Source organism: Elgaria multicarinata, chromosome 2 (genome assembly GCF_023053635.1).
Source record: "Elgaria multicarinata webbii isolate HBS135686 ecotype San Diego chromosome 2, rElgMul1.1.pri, whole genome shotgun sequence".
Taxonomy (NCBI): domain Eukaryota; kingdom Metazoa; phylum Chordata; class Lepidosauria; order Squamata; family Anguidae; genus Elgaria; species Elgaria multicarinata.
The window spans coordinates 66,550,795-66,575,210 of NC_086172.1; the positions used below are offsets into that span (position 1 = coordinate 66,550,795).

Genomic DNA, 24,416 nt, shown 5'->3' on the forward strand with positions numbered 1-24,416 from the left:
GTGGCTTGTTCAGTAGCAATCCTAATTTTTCAAGTACTGAGAGTGGAGGTAGCATCCTCCATATTCTTCACACACCACCAGAATCAAATTTTCAGGAATGCTTTAGAGAACATGCCTACCTAATAGCCAGATAACATGCACAAAGGTTTTACTCCAAAAATGTGACTACATGTAATATTAGGGCTCGTTTTGGAACTAATTTATCTGCTGCTTTTATTTTATAGAGTTTATTTTATAGTGTTACTTAATTGTTTTAGTATTCTTAAAACCTTAAAGCAGGGGTAGACAACCTGTTGCCTTCCATATGTTCCCACCAATTCCCACCAACCTTCACCATTGGCTATGCAAACTAAGGCTGATGGGACTTGTAGTGCTGGACCTCTGGAGGGCTACCTCTGCCCTAAAGGGTGGGATATTAAATCCATTAAATAATAAATACAAACATAGTTATTAGTAGTTTTCTGGGACCAAAGTTATTTTGGGACTGCAGGCACAGCAACAAAGGTGTTCTGACATGGTACTCAAAACCCTGTACTCCGAAGTACTTCACCTTCAATTTCAGTCACATCAGAAATACAATTTATTCTACTTTGCTCCTGTCTTTTGAGTGGTGATCTTCTTGCATGATTTTAAGCAGCACATACAGTAGGTAGGCCAAGGTAATGGCTGAGAGATTTATGCCTGCAGCAAGAGGTAAATAAAAGGTTATTGATTTGTGCTGTTATGGCATCTCAATGCTTATACGAAAATTTTATCATACTGGCTTGCTATACCATTGCTTAGGATTTTTCTCCCTCCTCCGCAAATTTTGAGTGGGATTTCCAGGGATGGTTTCAAAGGGAAGAGGGATATTGCATGATGAAGTTTTTTGAGAAATGAACTTACCAGCAATCAGGTCCCCTCTGAACTCAATGGAGCTTCTGAGTAAACATGCATAGTATTAGCTTGTAAGGGTATAATCCAGCCCCATTAAAATATGTAGCTGTCCTGCCAACAACTTCAATGGCAGCCAAATTGCACTTTAACATTTTCTCAGGTGCAAGGGACATGAGTTTGCTTCCTTGCCTTATTTAAGGTATAAAAGGTCTTGTTTCCCTGCTGAAATGGAACTGGATCACTGTAGGTTGTTATTTAGACCCCTAGATTAATATCCCCAGGTCCAAATTGTTTCCTTTTTAGGCATTTCCATGTGGGAAATGTAAAAGGTTACTCAGACAATTTAATCTAATTGCAACACCCAGACACACATGCTTGAAGACTGGCATGTGTCCCTGTAAACAAATTGCAGAAAACTCCAGGGTGGAGGTTGGTGTCTAAAGTTGTGCCAAATCTCTTCATTTGCCCTTGTGTTCTTGATGCTACTGTGAAAAGCCAAATGCAGAGGAGTGGCGGGGAGTGGCGAGAAAGGAGATGAAGGGAGTCTGCCGCTTTGTTTTGCCTTGTTCATTTAATGGCTGCGAAGAAGGCCAAGACAATATCCTGCTGAGTACTTGAATGACAGCAAGACATGAGAGCGTAACTCCAGTTTTTTTTCTTGGTGGGGGTTGTTTTGTTAGCAGCAGAAGGCTGCCTCTCTGGAGTGCAGGGGATTTGCCTGTCTGACTTCGTCCTGTATGTCCACCCTCCTTCTTCAGATGGGGAATATCTTCAGTAAAGCAGGATTGTGTCTGGGATTTCTCCCAAGTTTCTACCTGTATTATGTTCCCACTGTTAAAACATGGGAAACATCGGTGTGGAAATGGGATTTTACTCATCTGTGAATGTTTTAGCTCTTGGGACATCAGAAGGTAGTGAAGGTTGAGGTAGTTTGGTAGCTCCTATTACCACAATGAGGTGAATAATAACTTCCCCTAAACATGTTCCATAAATGTGGTTATTGTAGTTTTAGGCCTTGTGGTGTTCTCTCACTGATGGATGTCCTATAGGAAGTCACAAAAGACAAGATGTTGGGTCCAGAATCTGCCTTATGTTGATGGAAGGGCTCCGCTGTCTAATTATCAGGGATCCCTCCTGCCCCACAGTCCACCTAGGGACATAACAAGCTGCAGAATGTTTGGCAATAAAGATGAAATGTCTGAGTTTCATTGCAAACATAGGTTCCAATTATTATCCTTCTCATAAAGATGTATCAGAACTTCAGGGTTTTCCCCTGAAGACAAGAGAGTTGTCAGGATAACTGATCCACTGTAAATGTTCTGGTCTCTGCAGTGTTAATTTGTAACCATACGCTGAAAGGATTGTGTCACTTTTGTGTACTGCATGACCCTGTGTTCTTGCAGTGCTAAATGCACTTACTGTATGTATCAAGGGGGAATTCTCATATGAACCGTTGATCACATCTCATAATAAATGTAATTGCAGAAATTGCTTGAATGTGCAAATCATGGGAGAGCTGTCATGATGATCACCTCATCCTCTCAGGCAATAATTCAACAGTAGATCTCAAACCTGAAGCCGTAATAAGCTTGTCTTACTTTGTTAACATCAGGCCAGCTTTACACATTGCAGCTTTAATTTACTGTGGTGGCTGTAAACCATTCCACGTAGAAGCTGTTCTTACTGTGAACTATTCATATACATGTTCTTCCCATAGGTATTGGTCAGTTTCCACCAGGCTACTGCAAATATAGAACCAGAAAATTTTGCTAAAAAGTGGGAACACATTTCACTTCAAAAGTTAATCACATGGAAACAGTCACTCGTGGAAAGATATAATGTATAACAGCCATAACAAGTTAATTTACTGTTATTGATTGCCCTCAATCCTACAACACATGTATGAACATGATCTGTGCTGCGTTGTGCATACTCCAGTAAAAGAAGCTGCAAACATGGGGGCTTGGGAGGGGAGGCTAAAATCTGATTGGAGGTTCTTTTACAAGGCTATGTGTGTATATCACCAGCTATCACAAAAAATCCTCCACCTAGAGATGTGCATACAGAAGCCTGCTTTCATTATGCACACAGCCCCTTGCTGGATCAGGAAGGAAAAGGAAAGGAACCTCTCGTGCAAAGCACTTGAGTCATTACTGACTCCTAGAGAGACGCTTGTTTTCACTGACGTTTTCTTGGCAGAATTTGTAGCGGGGTGGTTTGCCGTTGCCTTCCCCAGTCGTGGCTACCTTTCCCCCAGCTAGCTGGGTACTCATTTTACTGACCTCAGAAGGATGGAAGCCTGAGTCAACCTGGCGGCTGCCTGAGAACCAGCTTCTGCTGGGATTGAACTCAGGCCGTGGGGAGAGTTTAGGCTGCAGTAACTGCCGCTTACCACTCTGCGCCACACGAGGCTGGATCAGGCCAATAGTTAATCGTTACTTGCTTGGACTGCTCTTTTGTATGCTACTGATTTTATAAAACATAGAGATGAGCTAGAAAAAGAGCTTATGATAATAGCACATGGAAGCATTCCAATTAACCGCCTGTCATTAGAGAGCACCCTAATAAAATAGGCTATTAATTTCAAACAAAACATTTAGTTTACCACTTTTAGCTTTAGAGCTAGAAATATCAGTTGTTTAATTTTGGGATTAAAGCAGAAGGAACATCTTACAAGAAAGTTGGAAAGTGAAAGAAATTTCTACCAAACATCGACAATAAATCAGACACAACACCAAATCAAATCGTGTAGGTTTATAAAGTACACAGAATGTCTTTAACCCACAGGTGCTAGAGCATTAAAATGCATGTTCCTTGATGCTTTTTTTTAAAAGTTAATTATATTTTTACCATTTGAAGCTATGTCCTTGTTGCTTTATGCTTGGCATTTGGGTTCAGCTGAATAATGCTGAAATAATTCCATTTTGTACTCTTCAAAGCATTGCATAAAAATGCATTTACAAAACTGAAATCTGCAAGAGGTCACGTTATGCATGTTGCTTTGAAACTTCTAACTGTTTTTTAGCATGTACTTTCCCTCTTGGGTTGAAATTACATTCCAATTCACTGGGGAGTCTTGCATCTGACACTATTCCAACATTTATTTTTAGAGCTAGAAAGCTTCTCCAGGACATCCCTTACATATTGTAATGTTTCTTGGTCCAAATATTTTGGCCCAAAATATCAAGCAGAGATCCAGAGACTAGGGGATTCCTGTTACATTCAAATCTTGAAAACTTGCTTATATTGTTTACAAATAACAAAGTAGCTGGGGCATGGACAACAAAGCACAGTCAATCCTTCTCTGAAAGGAAATCGGACTACTCCTCTCTGAGTAGGAGCCTTCACTACTAGCTTTGAAAGCCATGCGCCTGCATTGTTATTTGCTAACCATTTCTCTAGTTACAAAAGCACCCAAATGTTGTATATACTTGTATAAAGGTAGGATGTGCAATACTTAATAGAAACACACCATAACTCTATGTTGCCATGAAGGAGGGACAAAACCTACCAGTTCCATTTCACAATTCATTCTTTTCAATAAATAAATAACCATTTGGTTTCAAATCTGTAATTTACTTTGGTCTCCAATGCAAATTCCGAACTAATTTGAATGTCTTGCATATGTGTTGACTTGTCCAAGCAGGCTATGACCCACATAATGGTAACTGCATGATTCCTAACAGCCACTCTTAGAATTGGACACTCTCCCTCTAGATGCCTGAACCTGGCCCGTCTCAGGAATAGTATCCAATTTCATTTTCTTATCCCTCAGCGTTATTTATAACAAATCCATCTGCATCATGTTGCTTAAGTGTAATACAGTTGCAAATAAACCCTTAGGACAAAGCCTACATTTGTGAAATAGGAGGTGTGCAAGGAAGCAAGATCAGTCATACATAGTTCAGTAGCTTACATGAAAGTATGAACTCTCTCTCTCGTTCCTTCCTTGGTCCAACAAGGAGTACGAGAGCTGAGTGGGTGTTCTGAAGGGTTTTCCCCTTCTCTGTTTGCGACAGTGTGAGCAGCTTTTGCGCCTCAATCCAGCAGCTGTGGAAGGAGGGATGACAAACCCACCACAGTCTTTCCCTTCATGAAAGAACCCCTCCCTGTTAAAAACAATCACCCCACACTCTAAATGCCCATTACAAATTGACCTGACAAAAGCATTAAAAGGGCCTTTCCAGTGTGTTGTTTTAAGAAATATGCAAGTGTCACTTGCTGGTTGCACACCACCTTCCCTCAAAGAAACACTTCTGTTTAGAGGATGTTTATATTTGGCATTGCTGAAATATCACTATGGGCTCCATCACACTAGTGTTTTATCGCACTCTCGGCATGCCTGGTTTGTGATTTTGCAGTGTGTTACTCACATGACGTCGTCATTGTCCTTGCACTCATTATTTATTTATTTATTTATTTATTCATTACATTTTTATACCGCCCAATAGCCGAAGCTCTCTGGGCGGTTCACAAAAATTAAAACCACAATAAAAAAACCAACAGGTTAAAAGCACAAATACAAAATACAGTATAAAAAGCACAACCAGGATAAAACCACGCAGCAAAATTGATATAAGATTAAAATACAGAGTTAAAACAGTAAAATTTAAATTTAAGTTAAAATTAAGTGTTAAAATACTGAGTGAATAAAAAGGTCTTCAGCTGGCGACGAAAGGAGTACAGTGTAGGCGCCAGGCAGACCTCTCTGGGGAGCTCATTCCACAACCGGGGTGCCACAGCAGAGAAAGCCCTCCTCCTAGTAGCCACTCATCACTCATCTCGCCTCTTCCCCCCCTTCTCCGTCTTATTTTGGAGCAGGGAAAGTCTGGCTTATTTCCTCCATGTGGGATTAAAGCACTCTTCTGCCCCATGTATTGCCTTCCTCACATTTTTTCTTTTGTTGGGTGTGTGTGCTTTGAATGTGTGCTTGCTGATGAAAGAGGAGAGTGGAGTGGTTCTCCTCCAGCACACTATGTCCAATGAACTGAGCTGCTTGAATGACCTTTCGCTGCTCCAAAATGCTTACAGCTCCCTCCCCTGTCCATTGTCATATCCCTTTAATGAACTCTTTATTTTGGATTGCTTGATCCAGAATCAAAGACACAGAACAATTCTTAGGTACAGAGGGATAATAAAAAGTAAAGGCTCTCATTAAAGCCAATTTGGCAAGCATCCCTGTTGCATATTCCTGCACCTTCCCCACCTCCAAAAGAAAAGAAATAAAAGCATTTTATAGTCCCACACAGCTCTCCATTAGCAAAGTAAAGGATAAAACCTCCCTCCGTAAATGTGCAGGAGAATCAGAGAAGTGTGTGTGTCTGTGTGTGTTTATGGGGAGGAGGAATGGTTTGAGAGAGAGAAAAATTAAGAAATCCTAAAAAAAATCAAACGATGAAGGGATCGGCTCCAAACTTGGCATGACTAAATCCCTACTTAAGAGCTATCACGCTGCCATGTTTCATCACTTTATCTTTAAAAATGAGGGTGCTGTAAGCATTTTGGTTAATTCCAATAGGCTATAATGAGGCAGTTATCCAAAAAGGGAACAGAGGCGGCCACGCCACGTCCATCAAGGACAAGAACCAATGAACTGGAGGGGGAAGGAGAATAGGCGGGCTGAGGCACAGTGGCATGGGAGAGCGAATAAGCCATGAGATGAAATAGCATAGCAAATGCACACATGTGAAAATGACCAGTGCTTGCTGCGCTAATGAAAAGGAGGTCAAAATCGCGGGTGCATATCAGGGGAAAAAAGGTGTGATGGAGCTCTATATTGCTTGAAAAATGAACCCTCCCTTTCTCCAGCTATTGGAGCTTTTGCCACTTGGAATGCTGTTTTGTGTCATATAGGCACCAACTGGATTGAGGCCATGCCATCACTGATAATAAGATACCCATGTCATGCCTCTGCCATATTGTGATGCTGACAACAGCGCTCTGTAGGCAAGGAGGGCATATTCAAATCAGTTTAAACAGATCTGTTGCTCTGTAAGGAGAATCTGCTACAGTGAAACGGATAAGGTCTCCTATCTTTATCTTCATTCAGTTTCAGCTGTCCTACAAGTCCTCTGAGCAGTCCTTGTTTTAATTCCTGGCGTGTACATCTTGCATCCATTGCAAAATATGGGGAGGGGGGATTTTAAAAAGAAGAATGGGGACAGCAGCAGAACTACAATTCTCTTGCAGCAAAGATAGTTTTCTTTCCTTAAAACACCAGTGCCTTTGAACATTAACCTGCCATAAAATAAGAGCCCTGCATGGCCCATCTGGTCTTCCAACCTGATTCCAACAGTGGTCAGCCAGATGCCTCCAGGAGCTCCAAGTAGGACATGACAGCAGCCAATAGTCATCTGTTGCCCCCCAGCAGTTAGCAGGTATTTGGTGACGTGGTGCCTCTGAATTGGCTCCATATAGCCATCATGGCTACTTAATTCTCCTTGAAAACCAAGGGCACGATCCTGTGCACTTTTGGACAGAGAAAAGTTCTCTAATTCCCAATGCTAGTTGAGGCACGCTGGGAGTTGTAGGACTTTTTTTCCTGTCTAAACATACATAGCTTTGCCCCATAAGCTAGTTTCCATCACCAGTTTTTGTGGCAGTGAGTTTCATACGTTAAAGATATGCTGTATAAAGTAATTGCTTCCATCAGCAGCACTCAGCATACTGCATTACTGGAGCTTTAAACTTACAAAGTTAGAGCTGGGAGTCTCATTGCTAAACTCCCAGCCAGTGTGGTGTGGTAGCAAAAGTGTTGGACTAGGAGTCAGGAGATCCAGATTCTAGTCCCCACTCGGCCATGAAGCTCACTGGGTGACTTTGGGCCAGTCACAGACTCTCAGCTTAACCTACCTCACAGGGTTGTTGTTGTGAGGATAGAAATGGAGAGGAGGAGGATTATGTATGCCACCTTTGGTTCCTTGGAGGAACAAAGGTGGGATATAAATGCAATAATAAATAAATAAACTTGGGGGGTGTATTCACAGTGCTGGATTGGCGTCGTGTCTCTTGAAAACTCCGTGCTTTCCCTCCTCCGGGGTGGCGTCAGTAAATCCCGATGCTGAGGAGGAAGAGTGGGGTTTCTGGGCAGCCATCCAGGGACCGGAGCTGTCCCCCCTCTCTTCCTAGTGGAAAGCAACCAATTGCAGGTTGCCATCCTCCAGGCAACGCTTGGCAGCACCTCCACTGTGACTCTGGAGCGAGGCTTTGGGGCTGTCTTGATGCTGTCTTGTGCATCCTTGCCTCGCTCTGGAGAAAAATGTCGGGGTGGGTGTGCTATGGCAGTGGCAGCGATAATTGACACCATGCCACCGTGCACCCATCCTGGGGCTTTCCAAGTGTTTAGACAGCAGTCTCTGGCACGCCAGTGTCTAGACATCTGTTATCATTTATTTATAATGTGCTCAAGCGCTTCAGTATGTGCACACGTGATATATCTGCGCCGCTCACTCCAAGGCAAATTGCTCAACTTCAAAAACACAGATTTCGAGTGGGCAATTCTGGGATATTCAGCAGCCTTGTGTGGAAATGAAGCTGTAAAGGGAGTGTGCTTAAAATCATTTAAGACTGAGCGTGAACGTTTCTGAAATGATTCACAGAAAAGGTAGTGCTGCTCCACCTATAGAGTTTTTGGTTGAGATGCTGCACTGATGCTGTTTCTCCTATTTATATTCATTATACAGAACTTTTAAAAGATGTAGTCCTTTTCCAGAGCCCTTATAGCAAGGGTGGGGAACCCTCCTGTTGAGGGCTGCATTTCCTTGGGGACAGTCTGTCAAACCTCAAGAAAGTTGTGTTGGTGGCAGGGCCGGCCCTACTGTTAGGCAGAGTGAGACAGGTGGCAATTGCTGGGGGGCAGCAGTGGCAGCCCCCTAGTTATTTCTCTTGAGCCCACAGCCATTCCACTCTATTGGAGGACTGAGCTGCAGGTGGCATACAGCCTGCCTGCAACATCTAAACTGGATGACTCCTTTCAGGTGCAGCAGAGGCCACTGCCTCAATGTTGAGTGTTGAAGTAAAACGCAAATGCCAGACCAGTTTGCTTCTGTACATGGCGGTTCTGGCCCTGGTGGGTGGAGCCAGTGCCAAGTGGGCGGGGTAATTTTATTTTTTCTAAAACTCGCTGCTTCCTTTTCCACCCCAGGAGATGGACAGATTGTGCCCTTGTTACATGTCTTGTCACTTTAGAGAACTTTTGAAGTTAAGCTGTGGGTTGCGGGAAATCAGCCTGGGGGCTTCATGTACTCTGAGGCTACAGGTTGCCCACCTCTGCATGCATTATAAAAGCAGGGGGTGATTTTGGTTCAGCCAAGAAATTCCCAGTACAAACCACTTTTTCTCAGTTTAGCCTATCGGGCAGAGATTGTTGAGAGAATAAAATTAGATAGGAATATATTACAACAAGCCTCTGTGATATAGTGAATTGGGCAACATCAAACTGATTGAGGGAATGAGCAAATTAGTTAAACTATTCTCTCAATATTCTCTCATTGACCAAACAGATTTCCCCCCTTCATTTTGAATAATCTAACGATTATCTCAGCATCCCAAAGTGGCTTGCCTAAAGTTATTTGGCTGGGTCAGAGTCTTCTGCTTCTAAAGAAATTCTTATTTCCAAGTGTCCTAAATATCAAACGGTGGTCTCTTGTGTATGGATTATGTCATAAGCATTTAAGAATTAATTCCTCTAGGGATGTTGTTGCTAAGTGTTATCAACGGCAGCGCTGCAAGGTCTGTAGTGGCTTTTGTTGGCATAAAATACTTATTATTTCAAAACAAGGAAGGGAATTGAAGATGAAAATATGTAATATTATTAAGTATTTGTTACTTCAAAACAGATGAGGACAAAAGAGGGCAGAGAGCAGCTCTGGTTTAACCAAGAACATATTCCTTTGGCTGCATCAGGAAACAATCAAGAACCAAAAAGGGAGTGCCTGAACCTTTGCTCCGCTGAAACCATAACAACTCTGAACTTGCTTTCTATTTTAATTTTGTACTTAACCCCTTTGTAATATAGTGTAAACTTGCCAGATATACTTCATATATGACAAGGGTGAGCAACTTATGGTCCTCCAAATCAACCTGCAACATTGGCTATGCAGGCTAGGGCTGGTGGGAATGGTAGGCCACAAGTTGCCCACTGCAGATCTATGAGACGTCACCTGTTTTTAAAGGACTGTCCTTTATTCCAGAATATAATGGATGGCCTTTTTGACATCTGAATCTGGTATCCTTTCTGTAAATTGTTCTTACTCCAAAGAGATTAGGAAGTGTTGTTTACAGGATAGAATGTTGGACTTGAACCAGAGAGACCTAGACTTTGGTTGAAATCATTGTTCAAGTCATGAAGGTCATGGAGTGGCCTTGGGCAATTTACCATCTCCTAGGATTTGGGTGAGGATGAAATAAAATGATTGTCAGACTGACCACTCTTGAAGGAAAGGGAGAGATACACATGTAGCAAATAAAATAATCTGTAAAACCTTTTTCTTGGGCCACCAAAATTTGGTGACTTGGGAGTTGCCATTTTCCTCTGTAGAGTGTGGCAAGGCTTACTTTGCTATTGTGAAAAATGCTTTTACATGTACTTTATGGTTCTTTTAAGCTGCAATCCTATAAGTAGGTGTGGCGTTACACCCCACAAGTCAATTCCAAATGTATGTCTGCAGTTTGTAAGTCTGTGGTTTGTAGAATGTAGGCCTGAGTGGGCGGAGTTAGAATGTCTTGGGAGGGGGGAGGAGTGATATATATAAGGGAATGACTGAGGGGATTGAGAGTTCTTTCCAGGGAGACTTGTTAGGTACTCTTAGAGTCTGTAGTGCTCTCTGTATTCATGGTACTTAAGTTCTGGGAAATTTGAGGGTCAGTGTAGTGAGTGGTGTCTTTAGAGTGTGGTGTGCACGTAGTGGAAGTATATTAATCAATACTGATAATAAAGAAAGTTCGAGAGTGATTGTGTGAGAAAAAGGAAAGCGTGAATGTGAGAGTGACCGTATTGTATGAAAGGTTTCAAAAAGGTTTTTAAATGTTATTTGAAACAAAGCTTATGAACTTTTAAAAATAAATTTTGTTTTGTTTTTAAACTACCACAAAAGTCCCACGTGTCTGTTTGGCATTTATCATCTTAAGTTTACACATTCAGCACCCACTCTGACAATCATTCACCTCAGCAGATATAACTCACAGCACATTATTATATATATTAAAATCCTTCTCCATTTTAAACCCCTTTCTCCACATAGTTTGGAGGAAGGTGGGCTTTATCCCTTGTCTCAGACGTATCAAGCGGTGGTGCTTGGCTTGAGCAGGGAGTAGCCTCGGCCGGGTCTGGTGTTCAGAGCCTGTGTCGCCCCATAAGAAGTGGTGGCAGACGTGAGGTCTGGTGTTCAGAGCCTGTGTCGTGGCAGTAGGTTATTAAGATTGCCCAATTAGAAATAATTGTTCCCCTCCCCCTCTACTGACAGTATCTATAAACTGATTGTTTATTTACTGGTTATTTATTTTGAAAATGTATAAACTTGTCTTTCCACTTTTTTTGAGTCCCAGAGTCGCAACATACGTTGCAACCAATTGAACAATGACAATTTTAAAATAAATGACACAATCTCAACTAAAAGCAAACAGCAGGGCACTTCAGTTACTAAGTATCATTAAAAGCGACTACCTTAAGCTTGGTCTGTTGTGGAGGGCCCTGCCTCTGTAGGATATTATTGTATGTTGAACTAGATAATTTATTTTATTTTATTTATTTATTTATTACATTTTTATACCGCCCAATAGCCGAAGCTCTCAGGGCAGTTCACAAAAATTAAAACCATGAAGAGCATAAAAACAACCAACAATTTAAAAACATGAATACAATATAAAAATACAATTTCAGATCCCTCCTTTCATTATCATTCTGAGTCAGCAGATGACTAAGGCCTGGCTATCACAAAACAGCAGGTGAAGTGGTAAACTCCTGTCTGGGCTTAATTCAGGTTGCAGGTAGGGGTTCACATAACTGAATGCTGCCATATTCTTCCCTCTCTGCTCAAATTCAGGTTCCTATCCTACCCTTCTCTGCAGCATACTAATTTTTTGGGGGGTAGGAATGTCTTTCCTTAGGTAGGAAGGATTCAATATAATAAGATCTCATCTGCGGGTTGAACTGGTACAATTGAGAGAGACAGGTTTTACCGCTTTGTGTAGTTTATGAGGAGTAGACCATAGTTGTTGGTATCAACCACACTTTTTGTGCTCTGTCCTTGGACACTAGCTCTCCCTTCACACTCAATTTTGTATTATTTATCTCTATTCCTGCTCCTTTTAACCACTGCCACCACCATCACAGTACTTGCAAGTTACAAATGTTTGCAATTATACTGTGTTTTTCATCTCAATATTATTATTATTATTATTATTTATTTATATAGCACCATCAATGTACATGGTGCTGTACAGAGTAAAACAGTAAATAGCAAGACCCTGCTGCATAGGCTTACAATCTAATAAAATCATAGTAAAACAATAAGGAGGGGAAGAGAATGCAAACAGGTACAGGGTAGGGTAAGCAGGCACAGGGTAGGGTAAAACTAACAGTAGAAAGTAACAGTAGAAGTCTGCACAACATCAAGTGTTAAAATACACTTTGTTAGGTAGGTCACTAATATCCCCCTTGGGAATTGGAGAGAGTGACCCTATTTTGTGAACCACCCAGGGAGCTTCGGCTGTTGGGCGGTATAAAAATGCAATAAATAATAAATAATAATAATTTAGAGGACACCTTAAACCACGGCTTTAACCACGGTGGTTAAGCCGGAAAGCTGGGCCGTGTTCAGAAAACACCTTAAGCCAAAGCTTTAACCACGGTGACTAAGGCAAAAAGCCTTATTCGCCATGGTTAAAGCCATGGTTTACAGTGTCTTCTGAACCCAGCCCAACTTTCTGGCTTAACCACCATGGTTAAAGCTGTGGTCTAAGGTGTCTTCTGAACAGGGTCAGTGTGACATGCCCAATACCACATAGTAAGTTCATGGCCATGGCCGGCTTCACTTGAAAACAGATCCAGGTCAGCTTTGTATTATTGACTACACTGGGCCCTTTAGTGTGAGTTTCTGTCTTGGATTTCCTGCTGGAACCACATGTCCATTTCACTGGCAGCGCAAGTGAATTTTTTTCTCTTTGTTTTATGTTGCCTTTAGGTCATGGTGAATGCCACTGCGGGGAGTGCAAGTGTCATCGTGGTTATATTGGGGACAACTGCAACTGCTCAACGGAGACAGACCGATGCCTTTCCAATGATGGCCAGATGTGCAGTGGCAGAGGCAACTGCATCTGTGGGAAATGTCAGTGCACAGAGCCTGGTGCCTTTGGGGAGACTTGTGAGAAATGTCCCACCTGCCCAGGTGTATGCAGCACTAAAAGGTATTTGTACCAGCTAGAGAGAACAAATACTTCAAGTAGCAGCTTCATGACAGTGCCTCAGTTGTAGATCTTCAGCTTCATCACTGCCCAATTCAGGAAGGGATGACTTGATGCAGCTTGAAATGGCATATTGTAGAGACCATACCTCCATGCTTTGCTCAGTTTTTGACATCGCCAGTTAAAAAGGCTCTCCAACTGTAGAGTGTGGAAAAATCCATATTTCAGAGGACTGGCAGACTGGTCAACAATCCTAGGCTTATGCATCAACAGTCGCAGCTCCAATAGTCCAACATCCACTTAGCTTGCATTCATGTTTATTTTGTTTCATGTTGTCGCTTCAGGCCTGTACAACATTTGAGCCCTGCCCCCTAGCTGCATCCAGCTTACTGCCCTTGCATTGTGGCCTGCCGGGTATTTGACAACCCCTATTTTTGCAGTGCTGAGCAGACAGAAAAACCTCAAGAGTCCATGTTAAGGTGGCCTTAGCCTACACACTAACAGCCTATTCCATTGCTGCTGATTTATAAAAACATTGCTTACAAAGCTGAATCCAAACAGGGCAACATACTTGATCCTAGAACAAATATTTATAGTTTCATGTGAAGTGCCATTACTATTTTAAAGATGGGAACCAGTCAGAAAGCTAGTGCTAAAATTAAGAGAGATTTAGATTTGGATAGAATTTTGGCAATTGTGTTGGGTTCTATCTCCATTATGTGCTAGATGTTATGCTCAAGGGGAAAGTCACCCAAACCACAGTTAAATATGCGGTGATGATCTGTTCTTGAGTTGGAAGTATTAGACCCCGGATGCTGTTCTTACAATGCTACTTGGCCTTTTGACTTAGATCCTTACATATAGGAAGTAAATATGCAGTTATGGCTCCTATAACAAAACAAGCTGTAGCTGCATTGATATGTGGTTGCCACTGGGGAAAAAAGGTTTTATTTTGAGAAGAAGCCTGGCTGTCAGGTTTTAAATGTGGATAGGCAGACATTTTTCTCCCTCTCCCATACTACTAGAACCCGGGGTCATCCCATGAAGCTGATTGGTGGGAGATTCAGGACAGATATAAGGAGGTACTTCTTCACACAGTGGATCTGTCAGGTATGCTTTAGGGTAGATTCCTGCATCGAGCGGGGAGTTGGACTCGATGGCCTTATAGGCCCCTTCCAACTCTACTATTCTATTATTCTATGATAGTTAAACTATAAAATTCACTACCACAAAATGTAGTGATGGCTACCAATCTGGATGGCTTTAAAAGGGGGCTAGATAAATTCCTGGAGGAGAATGGCTACTAGCCATGATAGCTATGTGCTACCTCCAGTATCAGAGATAGTAAGCCCATATACACCAGTTGCTGGGGAACATGGATGGAAGGGTGCTGTTGCACCATGTCCTGCTTGTGGGTTCCCGGTCGACTGCTGGTTGGCCACTGTGTGAACAGAGTGCTGGACTAGATGGACCCTTGGTCTGATCCAGCCTGGTGCTTCTTATGAAATAATGCAAGTTTCCCCCCTGTTATTTGAGAGTTGTTTCCTCCTCAAACAAGCTACACTACCTATTTTTAGATGCCACAACAAGCTGTGTCTGGGCAGGTTATTAGGGAAATGGTGTCTGGCATGTGCCACTGAGTAAAACAAGCCACTAAGGCTTATCTAATTGTGCAAACTGGCCTTCTGTGTGCAACTGAGGGGCTGCCTTGAGAAGGATGGCTTTAAAAGGGGGTTGGATAAATTCCTGGAGGAAAAGGCTATCAATGGCTACTAGCCCTGATGGCTATGTGCTACCTCTAGTATCCGAGGCAGTAAGCCTATATACACCAGTTGCTGGGGAACATGGGTGAGAGGTTGCTGTTGCTCCATGCCCTGCTTTGCTGGTCCCTGGTGGGCTACTGTGTGAACAGAGTGCTGGACTAGATGGATCCTTGGTCTGATCCAGCATGTTCTTAAATGCAACTTTGATTTGAAGATACACTTATCACTGTTCTCTGATTCCTCTTTCAAAGGGACTGCATTGAGTGTACGCTGTTTAACTCAGGAAGGCTGGCTGATAACCAAACCTGCCAAAAACACTGCAGGGACGAGATCATTACTCGAGTGGATATTCTCAGTAAGTATCACTAAGGTGAACCAGACAGAATCGTAGCAATTGATGCAACTCACAGCTGCATTTCCAACAGCAACTTAATTACCAGAAAAAGCAACTGAAAACATTTTTTAAAAAAATTCTTGGATATGTATATGCTAAAATTCTTGCACAAATTGGACAAGCATTTCTTGGTAGAGCTATAGAAATACTCATACACAAGGTACTACAGAGGCCAGATCTGGAGAACTTGTGTCCAGTTGTGATCATTCAGTTTGAAATATGACAAAACTGAAAACTGAGAAAGTGCAAAAATGAATCACAGATTTTGGACAATTTATCTTATGAGCAGAAATAAAAGAACAGCTATGTGGGTTAGGAAACAGGAAACTGAGAGGGAATATGATACCATTCTGCAGAGAGCAGGCATAGGCAGACCTCAGGCTTGCTGGAACCATTTTGTTTTTTCTAGAATCCCAAGGTCCACCAACAGGTCAGGTGCAAAATAGTGGCTGCGGGGACAGAGCCAATTACCTACTGCATCCCATGTTCTGTGATAACCTGCATAAATCTACATCTCAGTTAGTAAAAATCAGGGATTAATTCAAAAGGAGGAGCATCTTTTGTTGTTAAACAATTCGAAGTTGGAAACCCTTGCTGATCTACTGCGAATCGTCCAATGACCTTCCCTTAGGTCCCAGTCTAACTTCTGCCCACCCCTGCATTAGAGCAGGCTATAGAGGAGTTAAAGGAGGATGTGGGTGCACACTCAAAGATTATTCATGAATGAGGTTTTGGTCCATCCAATACTGTTTCTTTAGCATATAATCAAAACGATGAGGGAAAAACACTATGTAGAACCAATAGAAAGAGAGGTAGACTCTAGTGTTGAAGAGTAGAAAAGTTTTTAATCTCTTTACATGACTGTTTAAAAATATTTTTGTAAAAAACTGTTTGAAAAAGGAGCTCCTCGTGTGGCGCAGAGCGGTAAAGCAGCAGTTTCTGCAGCTGAAACTCTCCCCACGGCCTGAGTTCGATCCCAGCGGAAGCTGGTTTCAGGCAGCCGGCTCGGGTCGACTCAGCCTTCCATCCTCCCAAGGTCGGTAAAATGAGTACCCAGTTAGCTGGGGGAAAGGTAATAACGGCCGGGGAAGGCAATGGCAAACCACCCCGCTATAAGGCCTGCCAAGAAAACATCAGCGAAAGCTAGCATCCCTCCAAGAGTCAGTAATGACTCAGTGCTGGCACGAGAGGTTCCTTTCCTTTCCTTTTCAAACAGTTTTTTACAAAAATATTTTTAAACAGTACAGATATTCGTGTAAAGAGATTAAAAACTTTTCTACCCTTCAACACTAGAGTCTACCTCTCTTTCTATTGGTTCTTTAGCATATAAGCCATGATAGCTCTTGAATTTAAACACAATTGTGTTAAACATGTTCTCACATTTCATTTATTGCCTGTTGCTGTTCAGCCATACTTGTGGCTCCTGCTTTGGCTCACTCCCCGCCCACCAGCCCCAATTTCACAGACAGAGAGTATTTGCCAATGCAAATGTTGCAAGACACTTTGTTCTTTTTCCTCCCCCTCTAATCTGCCTGTGGTAAGTTTATTCCTATCAGCTCTTCTTTGGATTCCTTTTTCTATTTACATGTGGCTCCACTATCAGCTTCCCTTTCTTTCCTTGGGAACACCCCCCAACCCCCACCCCACTTAGCATTTTTTCATTTGTGGTATCCAAAAATGCAACGGAGGTTTTGTGGCAGCATATTTGAACAGTGATTCAACTTTGGAACTGCCACTTGAAAACCCTTCTGGCTTCTTCTGTAAATACAGATGCCTACCAGTCACAAAAGGCTTGTTTTAGATAACTACATACATACAGATAACCCTAAAATTCAGGCTTTTAAATTGAAATTGCTTTCCAAACTCACATGCTTAAGCTCTGAAGAGATAACATAGCCAAATATTGTGCTGAATGGCATGCAAAGCTCTTCCTGTGCAAAGAGAAACATTATGAATAGCTAGAGGAGCAAATGATTTGCTTGAATGTTTAGTGTTCAGAAGTTTAGTTCTTTCATCTCTGGAATCATAGGCATTTTGGACAAAGCATAAACTTTACTGATACTGAGTCACAATATAAGGTATCCACAGTGTAATGTGCCTTTTGGGGGAAAGGGATCTAAGCCATATGAAAAGGTAGGCGACACATTCAGAGGGTAAATTGGATGCTTAATTATAGTACATGAGCTAGGATTTAAATTATGATTGATTGGTTCAATGAACGAATAGAAGTCTGAATGTTTACTGAGAAGTAAATCCCAGTGGGTTGGGTAGGATTGCAGCTCCAAACTGGCACGGAACTATCATGTGTTCTAGTTAATAGGTTTGGATCCATGTTCTTTTCCACCCACGGAAGCATTGCCTGAGCCGAGTTTCACTCCAAATGCTCCCACTGGCAAAATGGGGGAGAAATGATCTTTGCTAATTCCCCCTTCCCTTTGCAGAGCCGCACACCCCACTGTTCTGGAGGCTCTCCAACTCTCTGAAGCAGGGAGGGGGGCTGCAGAGGGAGGAGGGACTCAACAAGGATCTTCTCCTCCCTCATTCCATCAGCAGAAATGCTCCCTTGGATCTGAAGCCTTCTATGGACAGAAGGATCCCTTCCATTCATGGAAGGATGACTGTGAAATACTGCAACATGATCTAAATGTTTTTCAAGAGCAGCAATACAGAGAAATTACACGTGACCATGAAACCAAAGGTCTCACCTGTGAGAGATCATATTCCCTCTGCCTTATGGCAATATTTCCCATGAATTTATAAAATATCTTTCCTATAGTCATTTTTGCACATTTTGTAAAACCAATGCTGCTGCTTCCACTGTATGAGTAGGAGAGAGAGAAAATGCCCTAAACTATTGTCTACAGCAGGGATATGGAATCTGTGGCCCTGCAGATGTTGTTGGATTCCAACTCCCATCTACACCAGCCAACATGGGCAATGATTAGGGAGTTGTAGACCAACAACATCTGGCCACAGGTTCTGCTCCCCAATATACAGAATCTTAGCCACCCATGCCCTATTGTTTGTCTAGTAGCCCATTCTAAAAAGGCGGAAGAGTCAAGCAAATTGGAACAATTTGCCAAGTGAAGTTGCAGAATCTTCATCCACAGATGATCAGTAGCCAGCTCAGTGGCTCAGTGAACCTGCTTTGCCCATATAGAGTCTCAGGTTCAATCTTCGGTATAGCTTCTTTAAAAGTTCTCAAGCTATAGAGCCATTGCAAATCTAAATTAAGAACAGCTGAGGACATTTGTTCTGATTCTTTGACTGGGTTCACACAACACATTAACCCATGATGGTTTATTTTCTGGAGCAACCCATGAAGAGTTAGCATGTTGTGTGTGGGATTCCCCCCCCCCCCCCACACACACAGTGGTTTGCTTCCCCCAAACAACCCTGACAACCCAAACACATGGTCTACAGTAAGGGTTACTTTACCTATGGATTACCATGTTTTCTGTCATGCCAGCACAGATTATGGAGATTGCCTGCGGAGCAGCAAGAGCAGCAGAAAATGCTGCCACTGCTCTGTTCCTCTGAAGAGATCTCTACTACCATTGCAAAGAAAGCTGGGATACCTTCCCAGCTGGGCAGGAAGATATAGGAGGAGGGGCAAGGAGGGGTTAAATAAATTACTCCGTTTAGTTTGTTTGCCTGATTGTCTGATGGGAGCATAGTAGGTTGTTTGCATAACCACCTGCCCATAGTAGCTTTCCACTCACCATAGATTAGCGTGATGTGTGAACCCAGCCTCTATAAGATAACATATTCTAGGCCTAAGGGAAGACATGGGCACAGCTTACATATAATGAGTTCTGTATTTCTAAAATTGGACCATGATGTTATGTATCTACATTGTATTTTTTCTTAATATAAGATGTTTATGGTCGTAGGTGAGATTGTTTCTCTTCCAAGTGATCTGTTGGGCCTTTTTATTTTCATGGTAACAGGCTGTCCTGATTTGATCCACTAGAAAAATGCTTAAAACAACCAGTGTTCCCTTGACTTCCATTACTCTTTCTTCCAGTTTCTCCCACAATTTCCACTTTGCTCTTGAGAATGACCCTTTCAACCATTTCCGGAGATAAAACCATTCAGCACATTTTTGGAATGCAAACACAGTTGGATGGATTGCAGTTTTGATAACATCTCCACTTTGTCAGCCCTATCCAGCCATACTCCTCAAAATGCTGTCTGTGCAGTGTTCAAAAATGAAATCAAAAGGAAAAAAAATGAATACACAAGAGTCCATGAAATCTGTTGCAACTTCTTATGTCTGAAGTCCTTGTTATTTTTTCTTTATAGACAAAAGTAGAACAATTAATGTAGAACAATTTCTTAGCTTAAACCAGATACACAGTTACATCAAACTTATAAATAACCAATTTCTTGCCCTTTCTGCCTCAAAAAATCAGCATGGGCCCTCCCCAACCCACCCCTCCCTTACACTGCCAAGTTTCAGATCAGTGCATTGAATCATTTTCTCGGCATAAACCATAGAACCTACTTTCCCTACAATTTCTGGTTAGAATGCTGGGACGCAATTCAGCTGACAACTCTTAACATATATTTTAAATCCATAATTAAATTAAAAAATGATGGAAGATATTTAGAATTACATTCTAGGAGCTGTTACAAATGATTATTTGGAGAGGGTGTACGTTATATTCAGTTGTTGCAGTAATCCAAAGATATTTCTCCCAGCTAACACGCCAGGAGTGAGGGGAGATCCAGATACTGTATCCATGAGGGATAAATCTGCTTCTACCAGCCCACTTGCACACACCTAAATCTTGATCAAACCCTCAGTTCAGCGTTCTTTTCAAGGATTCATAGCAGCCACCAAACCCTATGAGATTCATCCAACTCAAACAGTGATTTCACTGGTGGACTGGGTCTGGAAACAAAGCCCTATGAGGAGAGACTGAAAGAACTGGGCATGTTTAGCCTGGAGAAGAGACTGATGGGAGACATGATAGCACTCTACAAATACTTGAAAGGTTGCCACACAGAGGAGGGCCAGGATCTCTTCTCAATCATCCCAGAGTGCAAGACATGGAATAACGGGCTCAAGTTACAGGAAGTCAGATTCTGGCTGGACATCAGGAAAAACGTCCTGACAGTTAAAGCAGAACTACAATGGAACCAATTACCTAGGGAGGTTGTGGGCTCTCTCACACTAGAGGCATTCAAGTTGCAGCTGGACAGCCATCTGTCAGAGATGCTTTTAGGTGGATTCCTGCATTGAGCAGGGAGTTGGACTCAATGGCATTACAGGCCCCTTCTGGGCAGAAGGTAGAATTCTGATTCTACCTTCTGCCCAGCCCAATCTTAAAAAACATTCCTGTTTTACTGCTTTTTAACTAAAATAATGACTGATAGTGTTGCTGAATTAAGAAGTTAGGCAGGGAAGCTACATTTGATTCCTTTCCTGATCCAACACCTTAAGGCCATCATCTTTCCTATATACCTGCTGATGGCTTAATCTGAAGTTGTACTTGGATAGACAGGGGGTTTGATGTCAACTACCACAGAGGGTAGATAATCATAATCAGAAAAGCATCCAAAGCTCTCTGGGGTGTTTGGAAAGGTCTCCTTTCTTGCAGCCAAGAAGCCAAATGCTCTCCCAATACAGGAGAGGAGCAGGCCTCAAATTCTTAACAAGATAGTCACCTGCTCAAGGATACTTGAAGGACTTCTTTCTGCTGGATAATCTTGCTCATCCATTCAGATCCATCAACAGAAATGCAGTTTGTCGCTAAATGAGATGAGGCTTTTGCTGTTGTCCTATCCAGGCTCTGGAACTCTGTCTCAAGAGCCACTGTTCAATGGTGATTTAGATATTTGGTTTTGTTTCTGCATCGTTTGGTTGTACTGTCTTTATTGTACATGAACTGTGTTTTATTGATATTGGTGGTAGACACAGGTTATTTGGAATGGAAAGTGGAAGCCAGATGCCTTCTCCCCCAAAGAGGCCAAATAGTTTTGAAAGGGACCCGTACTGTGTAAGGGAAAAATGGGACCTACCTGAGATGTCAGTCACTTGCTCAACAGGCCTTCCCCCAGATCTCTGGACACTTTAATTTTGGGGTCATTTTAATGCTGTCTCCTGACTGGCTGCAGTGTGTCTGTCACAGCATGAGTTGCCATCAACCTTGTAAGTGCTGAATGTTTTAATCCCCATCACCCCAAGATGGACTACAAAATTAAGCTTATTTCCAGACAATTATTTCCTGCATGCAGATTGGTAGAGGAAATGAAACTTCCTTTTCTAAAGAAACCCTTCCAAGTTTCAGTTTTGTTTGGCCTTATTTCAGAGACTCCTATTCCTCTTTTAGTAGGGCAGAGCCATACCAACATTTCCTTTGCAGTCTCGGGATTGTGTTTATTCATGAATTTCTAAACGATTAGGTATGAGGCTGAGGCAATGGGGTTGGACAATCTGTGCTAATGGTTTCTACAATTTTAGACATTTGAATGGTTCCATAATGTGCTCCATATGTACCAACAGGAAGCCTCTCAAATTGAAAGGAATCCAGAGTCCCCAGAGAACTAGAATTCCAACATATTCTTCCATTGCTGGGGCCAAAATAATGGGTATTTTAAACACATGTTGTGATGCACTGAACAAACACCCAACAAAATAAACATGGAGCAACAAATTTCAGTGGAAGCTGTAGTCTGAAATACTTTTCAACATATGCTGCAACATACCAGGTTTCTAAGTGGTTTTTTTTTAATAATTTATTCCAGAAACCGATGACCCCCATTCAGTCTTGTGTGCTTACCCTGTGAAAGACTGTGTGATGAAGTTCACCTACTCAGAACTCACCAGCGGGAAGACCAATATCACTGTTCTCAAGGAACCAGGTTGTTATGTGTGTGTGCTTGTTTTTTTCCTTGTTGATACAAGATGTCCATATTGGCAAGGCAAGGCAAATATGAAAGGCCAACATCCTTAGAACATTTCCCTTCCTTTACTGCAGGGGTGGGCAACCTTTGGCCCTCAGCCGGATTTGAAAAAGCAGTTCAGACTTCAGGCAAGAGCCATCTGTCCCTTCCCTGTCAGCCCACAGAGCAGGAAAGAAAAGAGTGGCAGAAAGAGCAAAAGGGCTACCTGCCCTGGACAGATTACTAGCAAATATGGCCCTTGAGAGAAGAAAGGTTGCCTACCCTGCGGTACTGCCACCAGAGTTACTTGCATGCCATGATTTAGATCCAGACTTCCCCACCCCTTCCTCTCTACAGCAACCCCTCCACATACACCCTAAAAAAGTACACAGGGGGCTTTGCTGAATGGGGTAAGCTGTGGTGCAAGAGGGGGAGAAGGTTCCCAAAATTCAGACACAGGCAACTTCTGTGAGTGGAGCTCTTCCATCCACAGAAGGCAGATCCTGAAACCAGCTTTGAAAAGGTGCTTTGGTTTGGACATCACCCTTAGATGCCTGTGCTTTCCCTTCAAATGCACATGCCTCCACTAAGATGGCAGGAAGATCCATGAGCAGCTTTACACATTTTAGAGCTTTCATTAGGAAAAGAATTATATGTAGCAAACTCAGGGGAACAGATTCCTATGGGGAATTAAGGAAAAAGGTGATGAATGGGTTTGAGTGGCCCAAGGACTACCTGGAGAACATCAGAATGGGCGTGTGAGATGGGATGAAGTGTGTTTGCCTCAGCTTGCAAGCACCATTGCCAGAAGAGAAATCTCAGACAACTGGAGCTTATAGGCTGGACCTGAATCACCACCCATCCCATATGCTAGTTAGGTTTAAATGGAACTATGACCTTTGTGGGGAAAAATCCAGGCAATTCAAAATATAGAATAACAATCCAAGCTCTGTATCTAAACAGTTCCAAACTTTGGGAAGGGTCAAGCCTTGAATTTCTGTAGTTGAAAATTCATCTCTGATGTTTGTACTGAGCAGCTGTAAAGTTGGATTTCAAGCCAGAGACCAGAAACTTCTATTTCCACTCCTGAAATAATTCCATTTTCTTGGCTTCCAAATGTAGAAATTGTTACACACCAGAAAAAGTGACAGCATGAGAAATAGATGAACATGATGCCAAATGATCTCTACAACATTGAAAGCTTTTCTTCTAATTCCAATCTAGGAAACACCTACCTGCATGTTATTAACATCCTAACAAAATGTAGTTTCTCTGAAATGAATTGCTTTGCATATAGGAAGAGGCCAATCAATACTCTGTAGACACTTCATATGACACAAACCATCATGGCTTCCAGAGACATTGACACTGTGGATTTGATCTAATGGTGGTCTGCTCTTTAAAAGTAAAAATATTCCCCAGTCCAGCTAAAGTTTGCTTCTGAGCACATACCCCTAGCTGGAAGGGGAACTGCATATGTAAAGGGGTGTGACACCAACAATTTCCCAATCCAATCCAGCAGACAGGAGTGGAAAATACATAGACCTTTTTAAAAATTGAAAATCCCACTGAGCAGCTGTTTGGCAAAGACGTAGAAGTAGAGGGAGGAGCGGAATTGAGTCCTCCCCACCCTCCTGAACAGCTACACCAGGGGCTGGTGAACTGGAGCCCTCCAAATGTTTTGAACTACAGCTCCCATAATCCCTAAGCATTGGCCTTGCTTTCTGGGGTTAGGGGTGTTTTAGTCCAAAACACCTGAAGAGCACCACGTTACCCACCACCAAGCAGTGAGATTTCGCCTTCTATATCCACACAACCCAGGCAGGCTATTGGACAGACTGGGGAGTTGCCCATGCAGTACTTATTTGAGTGTGAAATTTCTCATCCAACTAATGGTATATACACAAACAGCCCTTGACTGGATTGGATCACATAAACTCTGCTTCTGCAACAGTATCTATGCAAATGAATTGGCAGAGCTGTTCATCTATTAATAGACAACGTTTGCTCCGTAAATTCCAGCTGATAGATTATACTTTTGGTTGAGCAATTTTCAAGCTTAGAAACAACTGTTTCAAAAAATAGCAAAA

General features: G+C 42.3%; 1 protein-coding gene across 1 annotated transcript in view; it reads left to right on the top strand.

The window, feature by feature from the left end:
- Positions 1-24,416, top strand: part of ITGB5 (integrin subunit beta 5) — an 85,414-nt gene that overhangs the window by 58,883 nt on the left and 2,115 nt on the right. Inside the window, exons 11-13 of the mRNA XM_063116662.1 lie at positions 13,059-13,281; positions 15,293-15,396; positions 22,189-22,305. Coding sequence (XP_062972732.1) covers positions 13,059-13,281; positions 15,293-15,396; positions 22,189-22,305 — 444 coding nt within the window. The remainder of the gene's footprint in view (positions 1-13,058; positions 13,282-15,292; positions 15,397-22,188; positions 22,306-24,416) is intronic.